At 45.3% G+C, this 21,326-nt stretch overlaps 1 protein-coding gene across 1 annotated transcript in view; it reads left to right on the forward strand.

The window, feature by feature from the left end:
- The window catches only part of LOC138568930 (cathelicidin antimicrobial peptide-like), a 51,279-nt gene extending 36,143 nt beyond the window's left edge, over positions 1 to 15,136 (forward strand). The window contains exons 3-4 of the mRNA XM_069646702.1: positions 11,210 to 11,278; positions 14,444 to 15,136. Of these exons, the coding sequence (XP_069502803.1) occupies positions 11,210 to 11,278; positions 14,444 to 14,638 (264 nt within the window). The 3' untranslated portion in view covers positions 14,639 to 15,136. The remainder of the gene's footprint in view (positions 1 to 11,209; positions 11,279 to 14,443) is intronic.
- Positions 15,137 to 21,326: the final 6,190 nt, after the last annotated feature.

Consider the following 21,326-nt stretch of genomic DNA (forward strand, 5'->3'; position numbering starts at 1 on the left):
AGAAATCAATGCGGAGCCGTCTACGGCTTGGACAGGTTCCGGTCGTGTTTTTACCACTAAAGGTAGATTGAGGGAATGGGCCAAATCAATATCTATGTAATTACCAGTGGCACCAGAATCAATAATGATATTGACTGCATGTAGAAGGCCAGTAGAGGGACATAGAGTAGCTTTTACGGAGATAGGTTGAACACGAGCAAAGGTAAGAGGGGTTCCCGGAGAAGATGATGGGACACTCGACCTGGTCTCCGGTTCTAAGGTCGAGCCATCCGAAAAACCTGACTCTTCTTGGGACGTCGAGGACACTCTTTCACGAAATGTCCAGTGGTGCCACAGTAAAAGCACGCATTATCAACCTTTCTTCGTTCCCTCTCAGATGTTGTAATAGGACTGCGTACCCCTCCCACTTGCATAGGTTCTTCAGTAACGGAAACGGGAGTATTAACAAGAGGAGGAGAGGAGGAGGCCCCCGATTCAGCTCTACGCTCCGCTCGGCGTGCATCTACCTGCAGGACGAGATCAACCAATTCCTGGTACTGAGTAGGCATAGAAGGGATCACTGCTAAAGCGTCTTTCATGGTGTTACTCAACCCCCTATAAAAGACCACCGCCCGCTTATTTTCTGGCCATGATGTTTCCGCAACTAGCTGATTAAACCTGGTGATGTAATCTATCAGCGTTCTTTTGCCCTGAGTCAATTCCAACAACTCCAAATCCCTAGACTGTGCCTTGTGTCGAGTATCGAATACTCGGGACATTTCTAGGACCAACAAATCAAAAGTCGTAAAGAACTGGGCTATTGTTTTCTAACAGGGGATTAGCCCAAGCGGCAGCTGTTCCAGCTAAATGGGAAAGGGCGAAGGCGGCCTTAGCAGTGGATGTGGGAAAAGCCAAAGGCCTGCATAAGAAATGTAACTTGCACTGGTTAACAAAGGTTCTGAATGTCTTGGGATCACCCTGGTAACGTTCAGGAGCAGCCAGGGGGGAAGGAGTTGGGAGGACTATTGGAGTCGGGACTGGCGGTGTAGGGGAGGAGCTGCCCTCTCCAAACTCCGGGTCTGCAGGAAGGGAATGCTGAACGCTCTGTATGGTATCCAGCCTTTGGTGGATCACTGTGTTCGCGGCGGCCATATCTGCCCTTAGTATTGTAATTGCCTGAACTAAAGCAGTTATGGGTTCGTCCGTGGATCCCTGCATCGTCTAACACGACTATACGGCTTCTCAGTCTGTTCTGACTTGAGTGTCGTGTAGACCGATGAGACCTCCGTCCCCAAGTGACGCACAGGGGAACGAAATAGAAACCCGCTGTGCGACCCTTGAGGCCACAGGTGAGAGATGTCTTCCCAGATCCACTGAGCCTCTGGAACACCGATGCTGCTGTCAAGAAGGAAGGAGGTTAAGCACCAGGCAATCACAATACAGGCAGGTAAACAAAAGAATCTAAAGTGTCTTACCTATCTGGTGTAAGGGAGACCCAGGTAACCTAGTAGGGAGGTTCGAGGCTCATTAGATGCGGCGGTCCCTGGAATGGAAGAACCGCAGGTTAGCGTGGATGAAGAGTAGCCACCTGTGGGAGTCGGGGCTTGACTTGAATCCCCAGTAGGGAAAAGGCGTAGAAGATCAGCAAGGTACCAAGGGATGATCCAAAGACAAGTCGAGGTGCAGTCCAAATATCCGGCAACAGGTAAACAGTTCCAAGCAAAAGTACCAAGGGGTGTCCGAGGGAGTCCGAGATAGAGTTCCGTGATCAAGGTAACAAGGAGCAAGATGTAACGCCAAACAGTGTCCGAAGCCAGCTGAGAAGCAATGAGCGTTCTGTCTCTCAGAACTTTATACTGATCGCCCCTGGGTCATGTGACTTCTCTGGATCATGTGACGTCCACCAAGATCACATGGGGAACGCCATAGCGTATCACGTGACCGGCGTGAAGACGTAAGGCCGCCCTTTCTGCTATACGTTCTCCAAAGCAGTTGCCAATGCAGAAAGGGTTGCAATCGAGCCCGTACACTGGTACGGAGTTTTCGGTTCTGTGGTTTCACCGAATCACTTGAGCCTCGAAGCTTGGGAGGAGATGTTGGGGGAATGTGAGCAGTGTTCTGATGTGTCGTGGCCTGGTGTGCAGAGGATCGCCTAACACCAGCCCATCACTGCCTTGTTAAAGAAAAACAAACGGTTTGAATGGTCTAGCGAGGCGGAACAAGCTTTCCAGGATTTGAAGACTAAATTTATCTCTGCACCAATCTTAAAACACCCTCGCCCCGAACTCCCCTACATCGTGGAAACTGATGCTTCAAGCCTTGCCATGGGGGCAGTTCTATCACAAAAGGACCCGGTAACCAATCAGTTGCATCCCGTGGCATTTTGGTCCCGCAAATTCTCGCCTCCTGAAATCAATTACACGATTACTGACAAGGAACTTCTGGCTATCAAGTCTGCCTTTAAGGCTTGGCGGCATTATCTGCTGGGGGCCCGACACACCGTTACTGTGATTACGGATCACCGAAACCTGCAATATTTGAAGACCGCAAAAGCCCAATCCTCTAGACAACTCCGTTGGGCATTATTCTTTGCCGAGTTTGACTTCATAATTACCTATCGACCTGGTACAAAGAACGGTAAAGCCGATGCCCTTTCTCGGATGGGAGTGGAAGAACACTTGGTCAACCCTAAACCTGTACCAATCATTCCCGAACAAAGAATTCTGGGTGTAATTGCCACAGAATCCATAGAGGAAGTTAAGGATAAAGCCAGGCAACTTGTAACTCCAGCAGACATACAGAATTGGCATCTGCAGGGAAAGGACTTTGCAGTAAAGGACAACTTATTGTATTTCCAAGAACGATTATACCTACCCAGCACAGATTTACAGAAAAAAGTAATCTCTTGTTATCACGACTCTTTAATGGAAGGTCATCCCGGTATAGCCAAGACCTCAGAAAAGATCAAGCGCTACTTCTGGTGGCCGTCTTGGAAAAAAGATATCAGAGACTTTATAATGTCCTGTGGAGTATGCGCCCAAAACAAGAGTCAAAAGGAAAGACCAGCAGGCCTCTTACGCCCTATTGACATCCCACCTCGCCCTTGGCATACGCTTTCTATGGACTTCATCACCGATCTACCTCCATGCTCCGGATACAATACGATTCTAGTAATCGTGGACTTATTCTCCAAGATGGCGCATTTCATTCCGCTCAAAGGCTTGCCAACAGCAGCAACTCTGGCCCGAGAATTTCTCGAAAACATCGTCCGACTGCACGGTTTTCCTTCGGTTCTAATTTCGGATCGAGGTAGTCAATTTATTTCTCATTTTTGGCGAAGTTGCTGTCCGTCGGCTCAAATTGATGTGAGACTATCGACCAGTCACCACCCTCAGACCGACGGACAAACCGAGAGGACCAATCAAACTCTGGAACAGTATTTACGCTGCATGCTGCAACAAACTGAAAAAACTTGGAAAGATATCCTTTGGATAGCCGAGTATGCCTACAATAACTCTGTCCATTCGGGAACTGGGAAAACCCCGTTTTTTCTTTTGTACGGCAGTCACCCTCGAACCTCGGAGTTGGATCCCCTCCAAGATCTTGAAACACCAGCAGTAGACTACCTGCATTCTACAATCACCCAAGCCTTTAAGGAAGCTGTTTCTCACCTTCAAAGGGCTAAAGAACAATACAAGAAAGGAGCAGATCAACATCGGAAGGAAGCCCCTCACTATCAAGTAGGGGATCAAGTCTGGTTATCCACCAAATATCTATCTCTAAAAGGGCCACGCACATTCAACCCAAGATACCTTGGTCCCTATTCCATCACTACCATAGTAAACCCAGTAGCGGTCAAGTTGGACTTGCCCCCGCACATGAAGATACATCCGGTCTTCCACGTCTCTCTATTAAAACCCGTGCAACCTCAAACCCGACTAACCAAATCTCCAAAACCTATCCTAGTGGATGGAGAACTCGAGTTTGAAGTCAAAAGCATTCTGGACTCCAAGATCTCCAAATCTAAACTATTCTACCTAATTGACTGGAAAGGCTACGGCCCCCAAGAGAGATCCTGGGAACCTGCTGAATATGTCCACGCTCCTCGCCTAATCAAAAGATTTCACCGAACATTTCCTGACAAGCCAAAACCCCCGGAGAAGCCCGGTTTGGGAGGGGCCTTGAGGGGGGGTACTGTCATGATCTCTGCTTCCAAAAGGTCAGGGTTTTCCCAACTTCCTTGGAAGCAGATCCATAACCCAGGTTCCGAGTGCCAACCAGTCCCAATTGGGACCTTTTGGACCCAGTCCTGGCGCCAGTGGCACCAGGCTCATAAATATGCCCAGTCCCAGCGCTGGAAGCGCCGGGCTCATAATGCTTGGGTGGACTTACCTTCAGCAGACCATGCTGCTTACTTGCCTGCCAGTTGAGCCTCTGATCCTCTTCTGTTTGGAACTACTTTTCCTGTTGGGTGGGGCTGGAGCCACTCCCTAGATTCAGAACACTGGAACTCTTCTGGAAGGCAGGAACTCTTTTCTTACCAGGAACTCTTTTCTTACTTAGGCGTGGCTGTGGAAGGAGACACCTAAGCACTACAGGAGGCTATTTAAACCACACCCGGTGGATGAATCTTGCTTTGCGTTATTCTGCAACCTCTGCAGCAGAACGCTCATCGTGTCTTCTGCATCCGGTCCTGGGCCTAAGGAAAAAGGCTTACCATCCTGAATCCAGTCTTCAGCAACACCTATAAAGACAAGAAAGAACAGGTTAGCATTCCGGCATCTGAAAGGAAAAGGCTTACCATCCTGAATCCAGTCTTCAGCAACACCTATAAAGACAAGAAAGAACAGGTTAGCATTCCGGCATCTGAAAGGCAAAGGCTTACCTACTCTTCGTGCGCTCCGGAGGTCTTCACACTGCATTCCGGCATCTGAAAGACAAAAGTTTACCAACTCTTTGCACGCTCCGGAGGCCTTCGGCGCTGCATCCCGCATCTGAAAGACAAAACAAGGTGCGTTTAAAGACATTGGGGAACTTTAATACTCACGTGCCATTACTCCTTTCCACATCTAATCCAGTGGGTATTCCGGCACCCTGCAGCCGCTCCGAACTCGTACCTGCAAAATAAAAAGACAGTTAGAGCGCATAGTGAAGCAGGCAACAAGCGCTTACTTAAGTGCTTCCAGGCGCTTCTATTCATCACACGGGCTCCATCTTCAACTCACTTCAGCCCGTCATCCGCCATCGCCGGAACCCTGCAAAACAAGAGACATCATTACTAAAGACTTTAAAGACATTTGAATGACTCGAAACTTACCGTTCGTGCAGTAAACGACGGACAGCAGTCCTCTGAAGTCAAGAGGCCTGCGCTACCTATCCAGTGAAGAAACTGGTTACAGCACCCTGCCCCGAGGCGGATGGAGAGCTCGGCATTAAGTTACCTAAGGTGAGAGCGTTAACCTTTGGGGGTCTACAGGAGAGGAGAAGAGGAAAGAGATAGGGACACCCCAATAATCCCAGTTCATTAACCCCATATTTTCTATCTGCAGACATCTTACTCTACACGTCAGGCATACAGTGCACAGAGGTCCAGCCCAAAGAGCCAACCGGGTGCTACACATCACCTTTGAAGATACGGTAGTCGCCCAGTCAAGACCGGCGCCTCTGCGAGAATCAGGTGAGCGTTACATCTACAAGGCGGGTATGAAAGTATGGCTGTCCACTAAGAACTTGAGGATTCCAGGCAAAAAGAAATTATTGCCTAAATACATTGGTCCGTATGTAGTGCTCCAAGTAATTAATCCGGCTGCTGTCCGTCTGGCTTTGCCACAACGATGGCGAGTGCATCCCGTATTCCACGTGTCACTCATTAAGCCATGTTCTGAAGCTACTAGATTGCCTGTACGGCCTGTTGCTATTTCTGTGCGGGGTTCAGATGAATATGAGGTACAGGACATACTGGATATGAGACTACGTTCTGGTAGGCCGTTTTATCTGGTGGACTGGAAGGGCTATGGTCCCGAAGATAGGTCCTGGGAACCTCTTTCTAATATTCATGCTCCTGCTTTATTGAAGCGTTTTCACACGAGAAGGGGAGAGGTTGCCCCTTTGGGGGATGGCACTGTCATGCATGCTGGACGTGGTCCTACCTCCTACGCTCGTAGAACAGCTAGACCGTTCTATTCCAAATGGCGGTTGTTCGATACGTTGCCGGGAAAACGACGTTTGCACTTTTCACGTCGCTAACTTCACGTGTATTCTGCTTCATCACGTGAACTACGGCATTACGTATATAAGCAATGTGGAAACTTAACTCGCTGCTTCTGATCGAATCATTTGGCGTTGTGTAGCTGGACCTCCGATCTGCATCCTTGCAGGTTACTACAGCTACTTTTTGGGCCTTCTATAGCGTGTTTTCCGCCACACGCTGATTCCTGGAGCTGTTTGGTTGCGTGTAAATCCACACGCGCACGTTGTCTTCATACGCGGCTGGCCTGGGCTGCGTGAATCCTGTTCACGTGCAAATCCACACGGGCACGCTATCTTCAAGCACGGCTGGCGTGGACTGCGTGAATCCTGCTCGCGTGTAAATCCACACGCGCACGCTATCTTCAAGCACGGCTGGCCTGGACTGCGTGAATCCTGCTCGCGTGTAAAATCCACACACGCACGTTGTCTTCAAACGCGGCTGTCCTGGGCTGCGTGAATCCTGTTCGCGTGTAAAATCCACACGCGCACGTTGTCTTCAAACACGGCTGTCCTGGGCTGCGTGAATCCTGTTCGCGTGTAAATCCACACGCATATGTTGTCTTCAAGCGCTGCTGGCCTGGACTGCGTGAATCCTGCTCGCGTGTAAATCCACACGCACTCTTTGTCTTCAAGCGCTGCTGGCCTGGACTGCGTGAATCCTGCTCGCGTGTAAATCCACACGCGCACGCTATTTTCTTCGCGGTTGTACAGAACCGCGTGTACTTTGTTTATACCATAAAAAGGGCGCTATTTCCAACTCCTGCACCTGTGATATTAACAGGGGGATTGATTCATTTCTATACTTTACTCTACGTGGGAAGGAAGCTTTTCAAGGATTATTGGAAGGTGACAGTGAACAGTACTTTGGACGCTATCCTGTGGTGCATCAACCCGGTATCTAGCGTGAGCCTCGTTCCATTCGGGATAAGTCTCCCTTACTAATCTTCCCTTCCTTGTCGTTTGTTCTGCCTTGGATTTCCTCAAGAGACTCTGCTGGATTCTTCTGCCTTAGACTTAAGGTCAGTGTGTGCATTCATGTCCTTTTCTGTTCCATCATACTCAGGTTGAGGGCAGTTATTTATGATACTTTATTCTGTTCTAGGCTGACTTCCTATACCTTACCCACGCCCTTTCCAGTGATCCATCGCTCTGCCTGTTTTACCAGTCAGAGCGTTGTATCATTTGGAAGGTCTTAACTTGACTTCACAACTATCAAATCGTGTGAACAGGGATCCGGAAGACCCTACCACCTGTATCTTTTTGAGTACCGTATCCTTTTCAGTTAATACGTTGGTGCTCTCTGACAAGAATTTAGCAAAGGTAAAGTTCAACTTCCAATATAAAAACTGGATAGGACTTAATAGGATGGGACTAAATCATAAGGAAGCCTCAAATATGCTCCAGACTTTGATTACTAAGAACACTAAAAGCTGTTGGTCAGTTTTAACACTGAGTCCATGGACAATGCCTTCAACTGTCTAACCTCTTTCCTCAGAGTAGACTTTGCTTTGGCTAACTCCTCATTAAAAAAATTAGATTCCTTTTTGGCTTCACTGGTCTGTACCCACTATTACTTTTCACACGATTCACTATTTCATATAAAAAAGCATCAAAGTTATTCTTATTGAACACGTCCATTTTCCACTCTAGTGTAGTTGCTAACATCGTGCATTGCAGTTCCTGATTCAAGATGGCAATATTCAGATCGGACCATCGAATTGCAGAACGTGAAGCATTTGTTTTGACATTAGACAACCCGGGAGCGTTCCCTGGTATTCAGTATCATATTAAAACTCAGTTTTTAAAATACCATGGTCACTCCAATCATTTCGAAACACAGAAAAGGAGGTACAACAATCTGACAAAAAAATCATCCATGAACACAAAATCCAGGGTTGAAGCGCTATCTCCTCTAAACCATGTTTGCATATTATATATCTTTCCAAAATCAGTTCTATTCAGAGGAGAAAGCCCCAGAGCCTCCAGGGCCATGCACCAACATCGGCCCATTTGTGATTTGTAGTTCATGGAGAACATATCAGAGGATATTTCGGGAGACTTTGTCCGGATCGTGGGTGACACAGTTTGCATTTAGAACCCTTGCAAGAATGACCCTACCATCAGGGTTAGACGTTAACCACAGTGTAATAAATTCCAAGATCGCTTGTAGAAAATGTTCATGGCCTGCAATCCTTCTGTGCCAGTACATGTTAACCAATATGTTCTTAACAGACAAGCCGGGAGAAAAGAAAGGACACTGCAATAGCCCTAAATGGGAAATCATCCAGAGCTATAGCATTCAGACCCAAAGAGGAATCCACAGCAATAATAAGCCCACCAGATGCCTGACCTCCATTACCTGCTCTGCCTGCTTGAGGAAAGACCTGGAAACCATCTAACACTGGGTCTCGTTCAACCAAGTTTCCTGTCAGAGGATAACGGTAGCCTCTCTTAAGGTTTCGACAGTTACAGCATTAGTAAATAGGTAGTGACTCCCCCTAGGATTCCATGTTTAAGACAGAGATACAAATCTTTTTTTAACAGGGGGGTCACACAGCGGGTGGCTATGGGGCCACTTTCCTCCAGAGTGTTGACGTGAGTGATGGCCAGTCAATATTATTGCCATCTGCTTGAATGTCAGCATTCACAACTGTCTGCAACCCCGGCTGTGATGGCTGAACCATAATGCGGAACCCCCCCACCCGAGGGCCTACATCTTCGCCATTAAGAGCATTCACATCAGAGATGTCAAAGCCAAGGGATTGTATACATGTTCTTCTAGAATGCACACATTCTTTCACCAAGTTTGAGTTAAAGTAGATCATCATAGTTTCAGGGTGATTCCTGTCTGGTAAAGCAACTCGATCCATATCGGTAGAGGTAAGAAGGGCCAAAGCTGGAACCTCGCAAAGATCAGCAGTATGTTGCTTCTATTTAAACAGATCGGAATGTCAGAGCCCAATAAACTTGTTAACTTTAATAGGTACTCTGATTTACCTGGGGCCGTTTCCCTTTGCGCAACTACCTGAATCGTAGCTGTCCGACCCCACTTATTATTACTGCCCAAGACTTTTGCAATATGCTGTATGGTTTATGTTTAGTATGCTCAGAACCACGCAAATTATCCCTGTTTCCCTGGAAAGAATTGGGCATTTGAAGACGCCCTAAATGATTCCCCACCCCTGCAGTTATTGTTGGATATATACTGGAAGGCAGGGTTATCCCTAGGCATATACCTGAACCAGTAGGTTTCAGAAAGCCAGGTTCCAGGGTGTCTGGGCGATTAGGTTTGTACTCCAAAGGTGCATGACTATTAGGCATGGAGGTCAATCTGCCATCATGGGCCAGTGGTATTGGCAATCAGCTTGTATTAGTGGGATCTTGCTTCAGGAAGTCCTGACAGTAGAGGGTGTTTAGCAAGAGTTCCTGTTTGTTTAAAGGGGGAACAATTCTAGCATTCGAAGCCTGGAAAGCAGTAATAGAACCAACTTTTCCCAGGTCACAATTAACCGTCAGTCTATCTACACTCTGACACTCAATGACCGACCCACTCGATAGAACAGGTTTCACCACTTCAGGTAGTTTTTTTCATTCTCTCATTCTACTCAGTGGGACTCTCCAATAATTTGCCACAGCAAATACAACATCATGCATATTAAAAGTGTGATTGTCCAGCATCAGGTCAAGTATCTGTAACAACTCAAATGTCCTCTTCCAGTGGCAAACTCTCCATTGTCAGTCCTAACGCCTCTCCTCTTTCCGACCTTTCCCTAATGACTCTCCATCTCAAGCAATATCTCCTCTGGCTGTGGGCAACTGGCACCTACCCTTGCCTGACTTTATGATTTCAATTTCTATTTAAGAATGTGCTATCAGTAGGGAAAAACAACAAAGACAAGTGGCTCAATACGGAAAACCAATGGATGTGTACATGCTTCTGAGACACATAGACAGATAATAATAAGAATAGGGTGGATACCCTGGTTCACACGCAAATGCAATTTCTTTTTCCTTTTCAGAGACAAGTGGAAATACAAATGGAATGATTATTAAATTGTTTTTCAAATTTTTGGGGTTGAAGGCAAGCTAAGAGAAACAAATATAACAACTCACACCACATGGTCTACTAGCATACATGCATTGTCAAATGGATTAGGAATACAAGAGGAGTAATTGCCTTTTAAAAAATGTTTTGTAATGACCCAAAGTGGGGAACTGAATAGGGTAGAGGGCAGGGAAACTTGCTTTGATGTTTTTATTACATTTATTTGAGGGAAGGTATAGGTTAAAAAGTAAACACAGGAATAGACACAAGTTGATAAATTGGGTTCACAAAGCTGTAAAATATAGTGCATTGACAAAACAAATTACCTAAGTCTACCATTTCGCTCTAAAGCACAATTTGCAGCTTTGCCGGTACACTGGTCATTGTGTAGCATAACGAAATAAGAGAACGATATAGGGAACGTGACTTACAAACCGCCAGAGCAGTCGAAATCTTGCCAGGAGATTTGGTGGCTGTGATTAGCCCACCTAATAGAACCTCGTCTGCCTGAACCAATACGATGTGTTTGTGCCCCATTATTGGCTGGTGGTGAGCCCTCTGGGATTCCACAGAAACACTGAATACTGGAGGATATATTTGGTTTGAGATGAGAGCAGTGCTCGGTGGAAATCTGCCCAGCCTTACTCTTACTGCAAATCCAGAAAATTTCCAAGTAAAATGTCAACACATAACATAGATTCCTATACTTCACAAAGCCTGGTTACATACTCGTCTGGCATACATTTGTGTATGAATTTGTAGACAGCATTACCATGGCATCTGCGATGTTATATTTTTGGCATGTCCCATTGGAGATAATAAACATGCTTACAAGAGCAGGCATGACATAACCACTAGGTATGTTTTAGAAACTGTATATTTACAGCAGAAGAGACTATGCATTTTGCAAGAACATAATAGTTGTTTCTCTTGCAGATAGTAAAGGACTGCATTGTGTCTGGCACTGGAAACAAAGTGGTCACCTGTACCAATGTGCAACCAAAGGTAGGTTTACCACTGGGCTAGTGTTATAATGAAGGATGCTCAGGAGATCAGGTAAGCTGGTATGAAGTTCCTTTATTCAGTTACATTGGTAAGATCACATGTAAGCTCCATAGAGACTCGAAGCTGACTCACTGGCTCCCACCGCCCAGGCTCTCTCCCTTCTACTGCCTGGCTAAGGAAGCCTCTTCATGCACAAACATTCTAACATTCACCCAACATTCTCTCATAAGGCCACAGACACACCATGCACCCAGCAACCAGGGGAACGAGATGTAATACATGATATACCAGATAGCTTAAGCAGGTAGCGCTGGACTGAGGGTTTGGTGATGTACCCACAATGAATGTCCATTCTAGGTCTAAAGTCTTTTGTTATATCTTTGACTGATCGCTGTTTCCCATGTATTGAATTTTAAGAGCAAAGACCTACAGTAGGAGGCATCTGGGGCACACCACCTGTGCAAGGTCGAGTGAGGTGTTAACTGCTCTTTGATGTCCTGTGCATACTAAGAAAGGCAGAATGGGGCCTGCTTTCTTCATATATTCGGGGGCACCTTCTCTCAACCTCATTGTCCATTCCTCACAGAACCAGTAGCACAGCACTTACAGAAAGTAGGGATTCACCAGGCAGCCACCCTTTACTCCTTCATGCCTTCTCCTGCAAGTGCCGCGCAATACATACAATGCATTAAATGGATCTACTTCGGAAAGAGAGACTGGGAAATTGGGGGGGGGGGATGAGACAGAGAAATGCTGCAAACATGCAGATGGGCATGTAGTCCCACCCACAGTCCTCAGGTATGCAACGCTTTTCTTTGCCATGCTGTATTACTTCATGGAAGGTTGGAAACGATTGCATGTCCAGCTACGTCTGGACATTCAATCCAGTGTTACACTGGTTCTGTACCTCTAAACCTGTTATGAAGGCCATGGCCTTTTTTCCTTTCGTTCTTATGAATGAATTAAGCTTCATAGACGTCCAACTGCCAGGGCGATTCTTGGCCGGCTCCCATCATAAAAGAATCTGCCTTGAACTAGCTCCCTTCATTACGTCACTAATAAACACATCATTCAGTTCTGGCACAGTACATGACAACCTTAAGGATGCCTGGATTATCCCTCTCCTAAAAAAAAACACCTTAGACCCAAAGATACCGACTAACTATAGGCCCATCACAACTATGCCATTCCTAGACCGTGCATCCTATCTACAGATTCAGGAATACCTGGATTGTAATAATCTCCTCAGCCTCATACAATCTGGTTTCCGTCCTAAACATGGAATGGAAACTGCCCTCATTGACCTAAAAACACAAATTGAGGACCTGAAAGACAATGGCACGATTGCCCTTCTGGACTTGTCGGCTGCGTTCGATCTTGTGAACCATCACATTTTGTGTCAACATCTCAAAATGGCAGCCAACTTCTCTGACAAAGCTACATCCTGGATCAGATCTTTCCTGGACAACAGGTCTAGGAGGGTCTTCTCCCCTACCACTTTCTCTGACACAGCTCCAGTATTATGCGTGGTTCCACAGGGCTCCTGCGTTTCACCCATGCTCTACAATGTGTTCACTAAACCACTATTTGATATTCTCGACTATCTGGGTGTCACCTACACTAATTATGCAGATGACACCCAGGTACTAATCCCCATTACTGGTAACCATGTAGTTGACACTGAAGCCTTAAATTATGTTTACCAAGTCATACAGGCTTGGATGACCCAACACAAGCCCTGTCTTAATGATGATGAGACAGAGCTCCTCATCCTGGGTTCCCCTAACCGACTCAGCAAACTAGACCACTCCTTCAAATCATTAATTATTGATGGCAACATCATCAACGTCACCAATGCCACTAAAACCCTAGGTATCTACCTTGATTCCTCCTTATCTCTCTCAAGACAAACCAACGCTGTGGTAACAGCTTCTGCCTATACTAATAAACGTATCACAACCTTCCGCCCTTTTCTCACCACCGCAAAATGCATCATCCTTGCCAGAACATTAACATTGGCCAAGATCGACTACTGCAATTCCCTCTACCTTGCCACTAGTCACCATAACTTCTGCAAACTTGACGTCACCCAAAATAATGCCATAGGGGCTGCCCTGAACATACCTAGGAACCAACACATATCGGACACCCGGCGCAATCTGCGTTGGCTCTCTGTAGCCCAAAGAGTTTCTCTCGAATCTCTCTCACTCACACACAAATGCCTCGCCAACAAGGCCCCACAATACCTAGCTAGTCAGTTTACTCCACACACCTCCAACCGGCCACAGAGAGCAGCCCAAGCTCACTGCCTAGTCGTCCCCAGATTCAGACTTCAAAAATCTGGCGGTGTCAGCTTCCCGGTCCTTGCCACCAAACTGTGGAACTCTCTGCCTACCCACTTAGACTGGAACCCTCACTTCACGTATTCAAGACCAAAGCCAAACTATGGCTCATTGTCCGAGAGTCCAACAGCACACCACTCCCTCTCCAGCAGCACACCTTCTAACCAATTCATCCCTTACACCATCTAACATGTACTTGACATAGTTTTTCATGCTTTGTAACTGTATATTGATGACCCTCATGTTACCTTGTGTGTAGATGTTATTGTAAATTACACCTGCAAGTACTGACTCTGTTTACCTTGTGATGTAATGTATATTCACCTTTGGAACTAAGACATGCGCCCAGATGTCTTTGGGCCATGCGCGCTATACAAATAAAGAAATACAAAATGCATATGTAGGAATGCATCATGGTTGAGGGTTAATGACTCTCCACCAAGTTATTGCACGAGTTGAAGCCGAGAGCTATTAGTTGGGGAAGAGTCATTATCCCAAACAATAATTTCCCTTCCCATTTGGTATTGTTAAACAACTCAAAAGGAAAGAGAATGCTTTTAAGCTCCTGCTGAAGTCAGTCATTTTCGAATGGGGCCTAGACAAGCGATTATGTACTGCATATTCTGAGCATTATTATTGGCTCAAAGGAGATCGATATTGGAATCCACATTCTAATTATTTAGCTGAATATGTTTCGGATATGACTTTTTAAGTGTCATGTGCCTTGAATGCTTTTAGTTATAAAGCATATTTGTCTACCATCTTCTGTTTTTTAACGCTTTGTTGTATTTTTTGTTGTCTTTTTTTCGGGTTGGTCCTATAGAAAACCCATGATGTGGCAACCCAAGCTGGCAAAGGGGACAACGACACAGGGAAAGGAGCTGGAAAGGAAATATCGAAGAGTGGCAAATTCTTTAAGTCTTTGCTAAACAAGTTTTTAGTGCTGATCGGTCTAAAAGACTCTGCAGATGACAGCGAGCCGATTTGTTGGAAATGCATTTTTGATGTTTTCTCTTGATATGTCTGGGCTTTTCTTATTTTGCATCTGCCGGATGTGTCATAGTCTCTACTTCAATCCATCCTCCCCTCACCTAGAGTGGAAGAGTAGGTAGTAAGGGACTTAACTCGCTGAGTTAGGTTGGCACCAAGAAACCAACTTGGATTTCCATGTTCCTAAGGGAAGCATCAACATAAGGAGTGCATTTAATAAAAGGGTCTAGTAGGTGGAGACTTTCTACAAAGAAAATGAATTAATGTTGCTGTATAAAAGGAAAGGCTGTGTAATAAATTCCATTATATATGACTGGAGAATAGTTTTTTAAACCATTTTTTATATATTGTTTTTCTTTTATACTAACACACGCATAGGATTATGTCACGTCCTACATGACATCAGTTCTTTGAAATGCCAGGGGTCAAGCTTCCATATGACTACTTTTTGCATGCAGCATAACACTCATTTACACAAGTAATAGTGGTTCACTGTATGAAATAAATAAAATAATTACATAAACAATGTGTAGATATTTTCCTTCGCTATGGCTATTCAATATTTGCCTTCTGCCATTTTATTTTTTGTATGCCCCATTAATTTGTGTTAATTCTGGCAGATGCATGTGTGGGAATGTCTTTATAGATGTTTGGGAAAGTCGTGACTGTTGGGCAGGCTCAATGCATGCCCTTCCAGGAACTTATACCCACCCAGTGTGGACAGTTTCTGCCAGTGCTTTAAGTAGGGTAAGAAATTGAGGGGGGCCCTCGTTTGGGGGCGTGGCATCTACTGTGGGCGTGGCCTAAAAGTGCACAAATCATAGTAGGGTGCGCAAACAAATATATAAATGTATGTGAGCATTTATATATTTGTATGCGTACTACTATGGTTTGTGTATTTTTCAAGCTTTCTTTTATAAACATAGCAATGTTACATATTTCTATGATTATAAAATGTGGCTTGAAAGTGCACAAACCATAGTAAGTTAGGCACACTTGTGTGCTTACCTTACTATGGATTGTGTACTTTTCAAGCCACCTTTTATAAACATAGACATTTGTAACATATTTCTATGTTCATAAAAGATGGCTTGAAACGTACACAATTCAAGCCATCTTTTATAAAGCGTTGAGGACGGACAAACCCAAGGTGGCTTTGTCCGTCGACAAAGCTTTATAAAAGATGCCTTGAATTGTGTACGTTTCAAGCCGTCTGTTATAAACATAGAAATATTTCTACGTTTATAAAAGATGGCTTGAAACGTGCACAGTTCAAGGCATCTTTTATAAAGATTTGCCAAAGGAGACAGGCACCTCGGGCTCAGTGATCTCTGCTCTGAGCAGAGATCACAGAGCCCAAGGCGTCTTTCACCCTCTGGAAACCCGCGGGCTCCGTGATCTAATCTGCATATTAGATCATGGAGCCTGCGGGTTCATAGAGGGTCAGTGACCTGGCGAGGGCAAACAAAGGAACTGTAACTTCCCTGATGATCCCTCAGATGCGGGGTCATCCGGGAAGTTACAGTGACTGACAGAAGTGCCAGCCAGCCTCAGCGAAGCTGTGTCTGGCTGGCACTTCTGACCACTTGCCTAACGTTAAACTGGCGGGCGCATCTCCCGTCGCGGCAGCGGCCCTAGCGGGATAATGCGTCCTGCCATGGCGTGGTGGGACGGGGGGCCCCGGCAGGGCCCTGGCTCAGCCCCACTTTTTGGAGACTGGCGGGGCCCGGCCCACTTAAAGCAATGGTTTCTGCTGAGCAGGGATCAGGGCAAGGGATTATGCTCGAAAAAACATTGTCTCAACCAGCTGTTGTGCTTCTTGCTCACTGGATCTCATCCCCCATATGTTTCCTGGTGCATACGTGCTCCGAATATGTATCCACCAAAGACGTCATATCCGAAACAGTGATCACATTACACCCACAAGCTGATGACTCTGCACTCTGGTACCTGTATTAACCGCCCAGTGTTCCTGTTTATTACCATGGCACCGCCTGTGACAAATTGACTCCTGCCCTGCAAGTGTACAGGGATTTGTAGAGGGTAAATCACCTATTCAACCCTCACACTTCTACAAATCAAGAGCCCACATAATCATAAAGGTAAAACAGGGACAGTTAAGAGATATAGCTCTTTCATCTTTTGTGGTAACGTCGGCCAAGGGAAGGCTGTACTCGCAAGAGGTGTGAATGTGATTCGGTTGTGACCCAAACAGCAAACTATAACAGTCCAAAATAAAGGAATGCCCAATCAAGATCCTACAAAAATATATACTTTAATCAAACACACCATATGCAATAAATACATAGAAAACACTTCACAAAACCACCCATGGGAAAAGAACACAATATCAGCAATGACAGGAAGATGCAGCACTCTGGGTAATGAATCAGAGGGAAAGGCAAGTCAAAGCCACAATGTCCTTTTCGAAAATGGACTAAGCGAGGAAGTTATCAGTCAATAGTAACTTTTTGTGGTTCTTGACCATTTGAGAGTGTCGCACCAGGCATTAGCCGTTGTGCGAGCGGTTCGAGACAAGTTCGGGTGTAGCCAGTCATGTTGATCCAAGCAGCAAGCTAGCGTTGCGCTGGGGCAAATACCGTGGTCAGATCATTTTGAATGCAGCATTCATGCACAGGGTCGGACTGGGCCATACAATTGTCTTGGGCACCAATGCAAAAGTAGCCCACAGTTGTAAATGGCAATTCATTCCTTTTGTGACACTAAATAGTACCCAAGGGGGTGTTTTGTGATAAAATTTGATGTAATTTGTGCAGTTTAAATAATATTTATTCAGCAACACTGGCCAAAACTATTAGCATAGTGAAGTAACTCAAACTGGCAGACATTGGACAAAAAGTTGACCCACATTGACCATAACACATGACCCACACCAGCATTTTGCATTTTTGGTTTGGCCATGGGCCTATTGCCCTATAAGCCAGTCCGAGCCTGTTCATGCATTGCAGGCTGGAGGGCTGACCAGGATCGTTTTGGGGTTGAGCCGGTTCATGTCAGGGTTGTAATCTCTGGGTAAGGGCGGTGAGTGGCCTTCCTGTGGTTTGAGTAGAAGTTTGGAAATGGTTCAAAGCTGTACTTGCTGTCTTGGCCCTCAAGATGCTGTGAATCACAATATCCGAATCCTAATACGGGGATTCAGGTTAAGATTGGTCCTTGTTCTCGGGCTCGCAAACACGGCGGAGGCTGGCATCCAACTGCAGGGGTCATTAAACACGGTGAGGTCCTGGGTACCATTGTAGCTGGCATAGAGACAGGGAATACCTCAACATCAGTTCACCCCTGCTGGTTCCTGGGAAGAGTTAGGGGATAGAGCTTCACTCTACCTTTGACTCTCAGCCATTACCTCACTAGTGGATGACTTTGGAAAGATCAACTCTCTCAAAAGAGGTCTAATGAATTCTTTCTTAAGTGTTATTCCAAATGTGAATAAAGGAAGGCTTGTGACTCTCCTTTACAAGGTAACAGCCAATAGGTGGGGTACATTTCATTGTGGTCAGTGGATTTGTTAGAAGAGTTTGAGGGTTGTGGGGCACAGCAGGGTAGACTCCTGGAAATAGAGAGCAGGGATTCTGGATCCTGCCCAAATCACCTAACAAAACACCTTTTACTTCATCCGACAGGCCCGGCCCTGACAGGTAAAAGTCCCAGTAAGCCACTGAGCACAACAGCTGAGCATATTAAGCTAATGTTTGCAATGTCTCTCAACCTGCCAACACACATACAAGGAAAGTGAAACGGGAACCTGAGGTCCTCATATCTCAAGCAGGCTATTTTCTGAACCAAATGCACTTACCTCCTATAGCCCTTAGCATGAAGAGTATGTTGACGAGTGGAGTTTCCAGACTGCCCCATATCCTTCATATGACAATTTATAGATTCTTGGTTTGTTGCACATGAAGTACAATGTATCTACTTGAGAGCGAGTGAAAGTGAGTGACTGAGAGATAGAGAGAGAGAAAGGGAGAAAGCTATGTTGCGGAAATGCAAGATTTGCACAAGAAAGAGTCGCACACATATCAGTTAGAATAGCCACCGAAAGGGGAGGGGTTCTCGTTTACAGCTAAATAATTGTAGGTGCCAAACCCGAGAAGGGCCTAAACAATTGAATTATAAGTAGAGAGCTTAAAAACGATAAAAATAGGTTGCAGGTAAGGATGCAAGGTTTAACTTCAAAACAAGGTACTGTAAACATGCCTCAAAGCTTGCCAATTTAGTAGAAAAGAACTGAGACCACATTGCAAAAGTACACGTTCCCAGGGTTAAGCGAAAGGAAAGGAATGAACAGCTTAGGATACTTTCGAGGTCACAGAGCCGAGCTCACGAGGGGTAGGGTAAGGACAGTGACCATAACCTCCTTTAATAATTCAGCATATTAGTTATGAAGCTTGCCTCCTGGCAGTTTCAAAGTTCCCATGGTGGTTTCAAATTATGCTTCAGTACAACTCAGCCTGGGAAGCAATTTGAGGTGTTCTTAAGATGTAGCATTAGAAACAGCAACTTGCCTTTGGTTCAATGCTCTGCCAGAGTCTTGACCGGTAGCATTCCTGTGAGAAGGGGATAGGGATGATCAGTGGCAGATGAATAAAGATCTGCGGCCATCCCAAAAGTTTCAATACCTTGCCTTCATGATGTGGGTTGGTTTATGACGTCGCATTGTGGATCTAGGGTGGTGTGGTAAGATTATTGGGACCCAATCATTGCAGGATAATTTATGTTCTGATATAGGGGAATGTTATGTTCAACAATGATCTTCATTCAAAGGACGGGCCAACTGTGTCAGTATGCTTTGATGGTAATTCGTTTAGATGATTATAAAGCTTCGGGACCCAGGGGTGTGTCTTTGACAGCCCCTTTTCATGCAGTTCTGTCCCACATTCACTTTGAATGTTACTGTCCCTGTTGCGTCTGCTGCCCTGAATACAATGTGTTACTTCTTGACTGGTGTAAACTCCTTTTTGGATTACTTTTGTACTTTTTTATTGGTGAATTCAAAGGCAACCTGCAGTACATTTTTGGTGGCCAATATGGGGAAACTCCAGCTTTCCCGACCAGATGCAGGGATTCCAGCCGTGTCTATGGAGGGGGATGGGATGGCATTTCCAGACCAGTACCTAGAACTCAAGACCGGGGATGCATTGCAGATGCTGATTTCGTAAAGGTCTGCACTAGTCTAAACGTCCCCTGCACTCAGGAGGGGTGCTGGCCTTTAACGGGAGACATCAAGGGTGTTCGAGAATTTCTGAAGAAAGATACCTGTGCCTACCCATGCATGAACATACTGGGATGAGGTATTATTTTATGGTGTATAGGATGCACCCTCAAGAGGTGTTGGGCGATTGGCCGTAGTAGTCGTAGATTTTAGGTTCATTTATCCGATACAGAGTAAGTGGGCGGTGGCACATCTGCATTAGAGTAGAGGGTTGTGTAGAAAGTGGCAGACCTTGTCAGACAAGCCTTGTGGGTAGTGCAGCCAATTGGTATAGTTACATCATTCTTATATTCTTTTGGGGTTAAAGAATTTGAACTAGAGAAGAAAAAAGGAAAGAAGCATATGCGCTAGTGCTTTTTGTGAGTAGTAGCAGTTTATGATGACAAGGTGGAAGTTGTTGCAGTTTTCTGTTTATTGTGGCTGTGGAAATTACAGAAGGGCCAGAGCTGAACTAATGTGTAATTATCGAAAGAGCTGTGTAGCAAGTGTAGGGTCTGCGGTCGAATGAAGGGAGGAGTAACAGCACTCTTGTATTACTAACATAGGGAATAGTTGTTAAGGTGGTGGGCCTGTGGAGAGGGCCATTTGTGTAATAATCAAAACTAACAAGATGGGAATGTGTAGAGGGCCATTTCATGTAAGAGTGGAATGAGATGTGTAAGAGGGTGGGGCCTCTAGAGAAGGCCAGTGTGAATGAAATAGGGTGAACAAGTTATGTGGTAAGTATAAGATTGAGTGAGTGAATAAGGATAAAAGAGTTTAGGGGTTAAATAAGAAAGGGTAAGAAGAAAAGGGGGAGGGAAGAGTACTCTAATAATCAGGGAGAGGGGACGGTAATGTTGTCCCAATGGATGGACGCACCCCTTGGTCACATGTGCAGAAAGTTGCCGCATTATCCCACTAAAATATTAAAATACCACTTTGAGTGGGTGAACGACACAGTGGAACAGTGTTATCAGGAATGGCCCAGAAATGGAACATACCAAAAGGATATAATCAACAGGATGTATTCATATTTGCTAGCTACATATAAAGGTGCAAAACTTAAAACGAGGCAGGATATTTTGGATGTTTGGAAGCTTTATGAAGAATTTAAAAGAGAGAAAAAGAAAGATGAAAGAAAGGAGGAAAAGGATGGGGATCTGCCCCCATTCCTACAGATTATATCCGTTACTGAGACTAGTGACGGGATATAGAAACCAACGCTGGAGTGTCCAGATAAGGAAAAGACAAAGAAAATAGAGGTTGTGCATGAATGCCATCCAAGAGACAAACAATATATTTAACAGACATCAAAGAAAGAACACAGCAGCAACTAGATACAATGTTTCAAGAAGAGGAAAAAGTAATGGAAAGGGAAATAAAAAACAAAGGAAAGGAACAAGGAAAAGGGGACGATAAGGAGGGTTGGACAGCAGGATGCATACCATTTGAAATTGACAGTTTGGGCAGGACCTGGAAGAGGATGAACAGGAGAAAACGCAGG

The sequence above is a fragment of the Ambystoma mexicanum genome, chromosome 2q, assembly GCF_040938575.1.
Source record: "Ambystoma mexicanum isolate Mex_15411 chromosome 2q, UKY_AmexF1_1, whole genome shotgun sequence".
Taxonomy (NCBI): Eukaryota; Metazoa; Chordata; class Amphibia; order Caudata; family Ambystomatidae; genus Ambystoma; species Ambystoma mexicanum.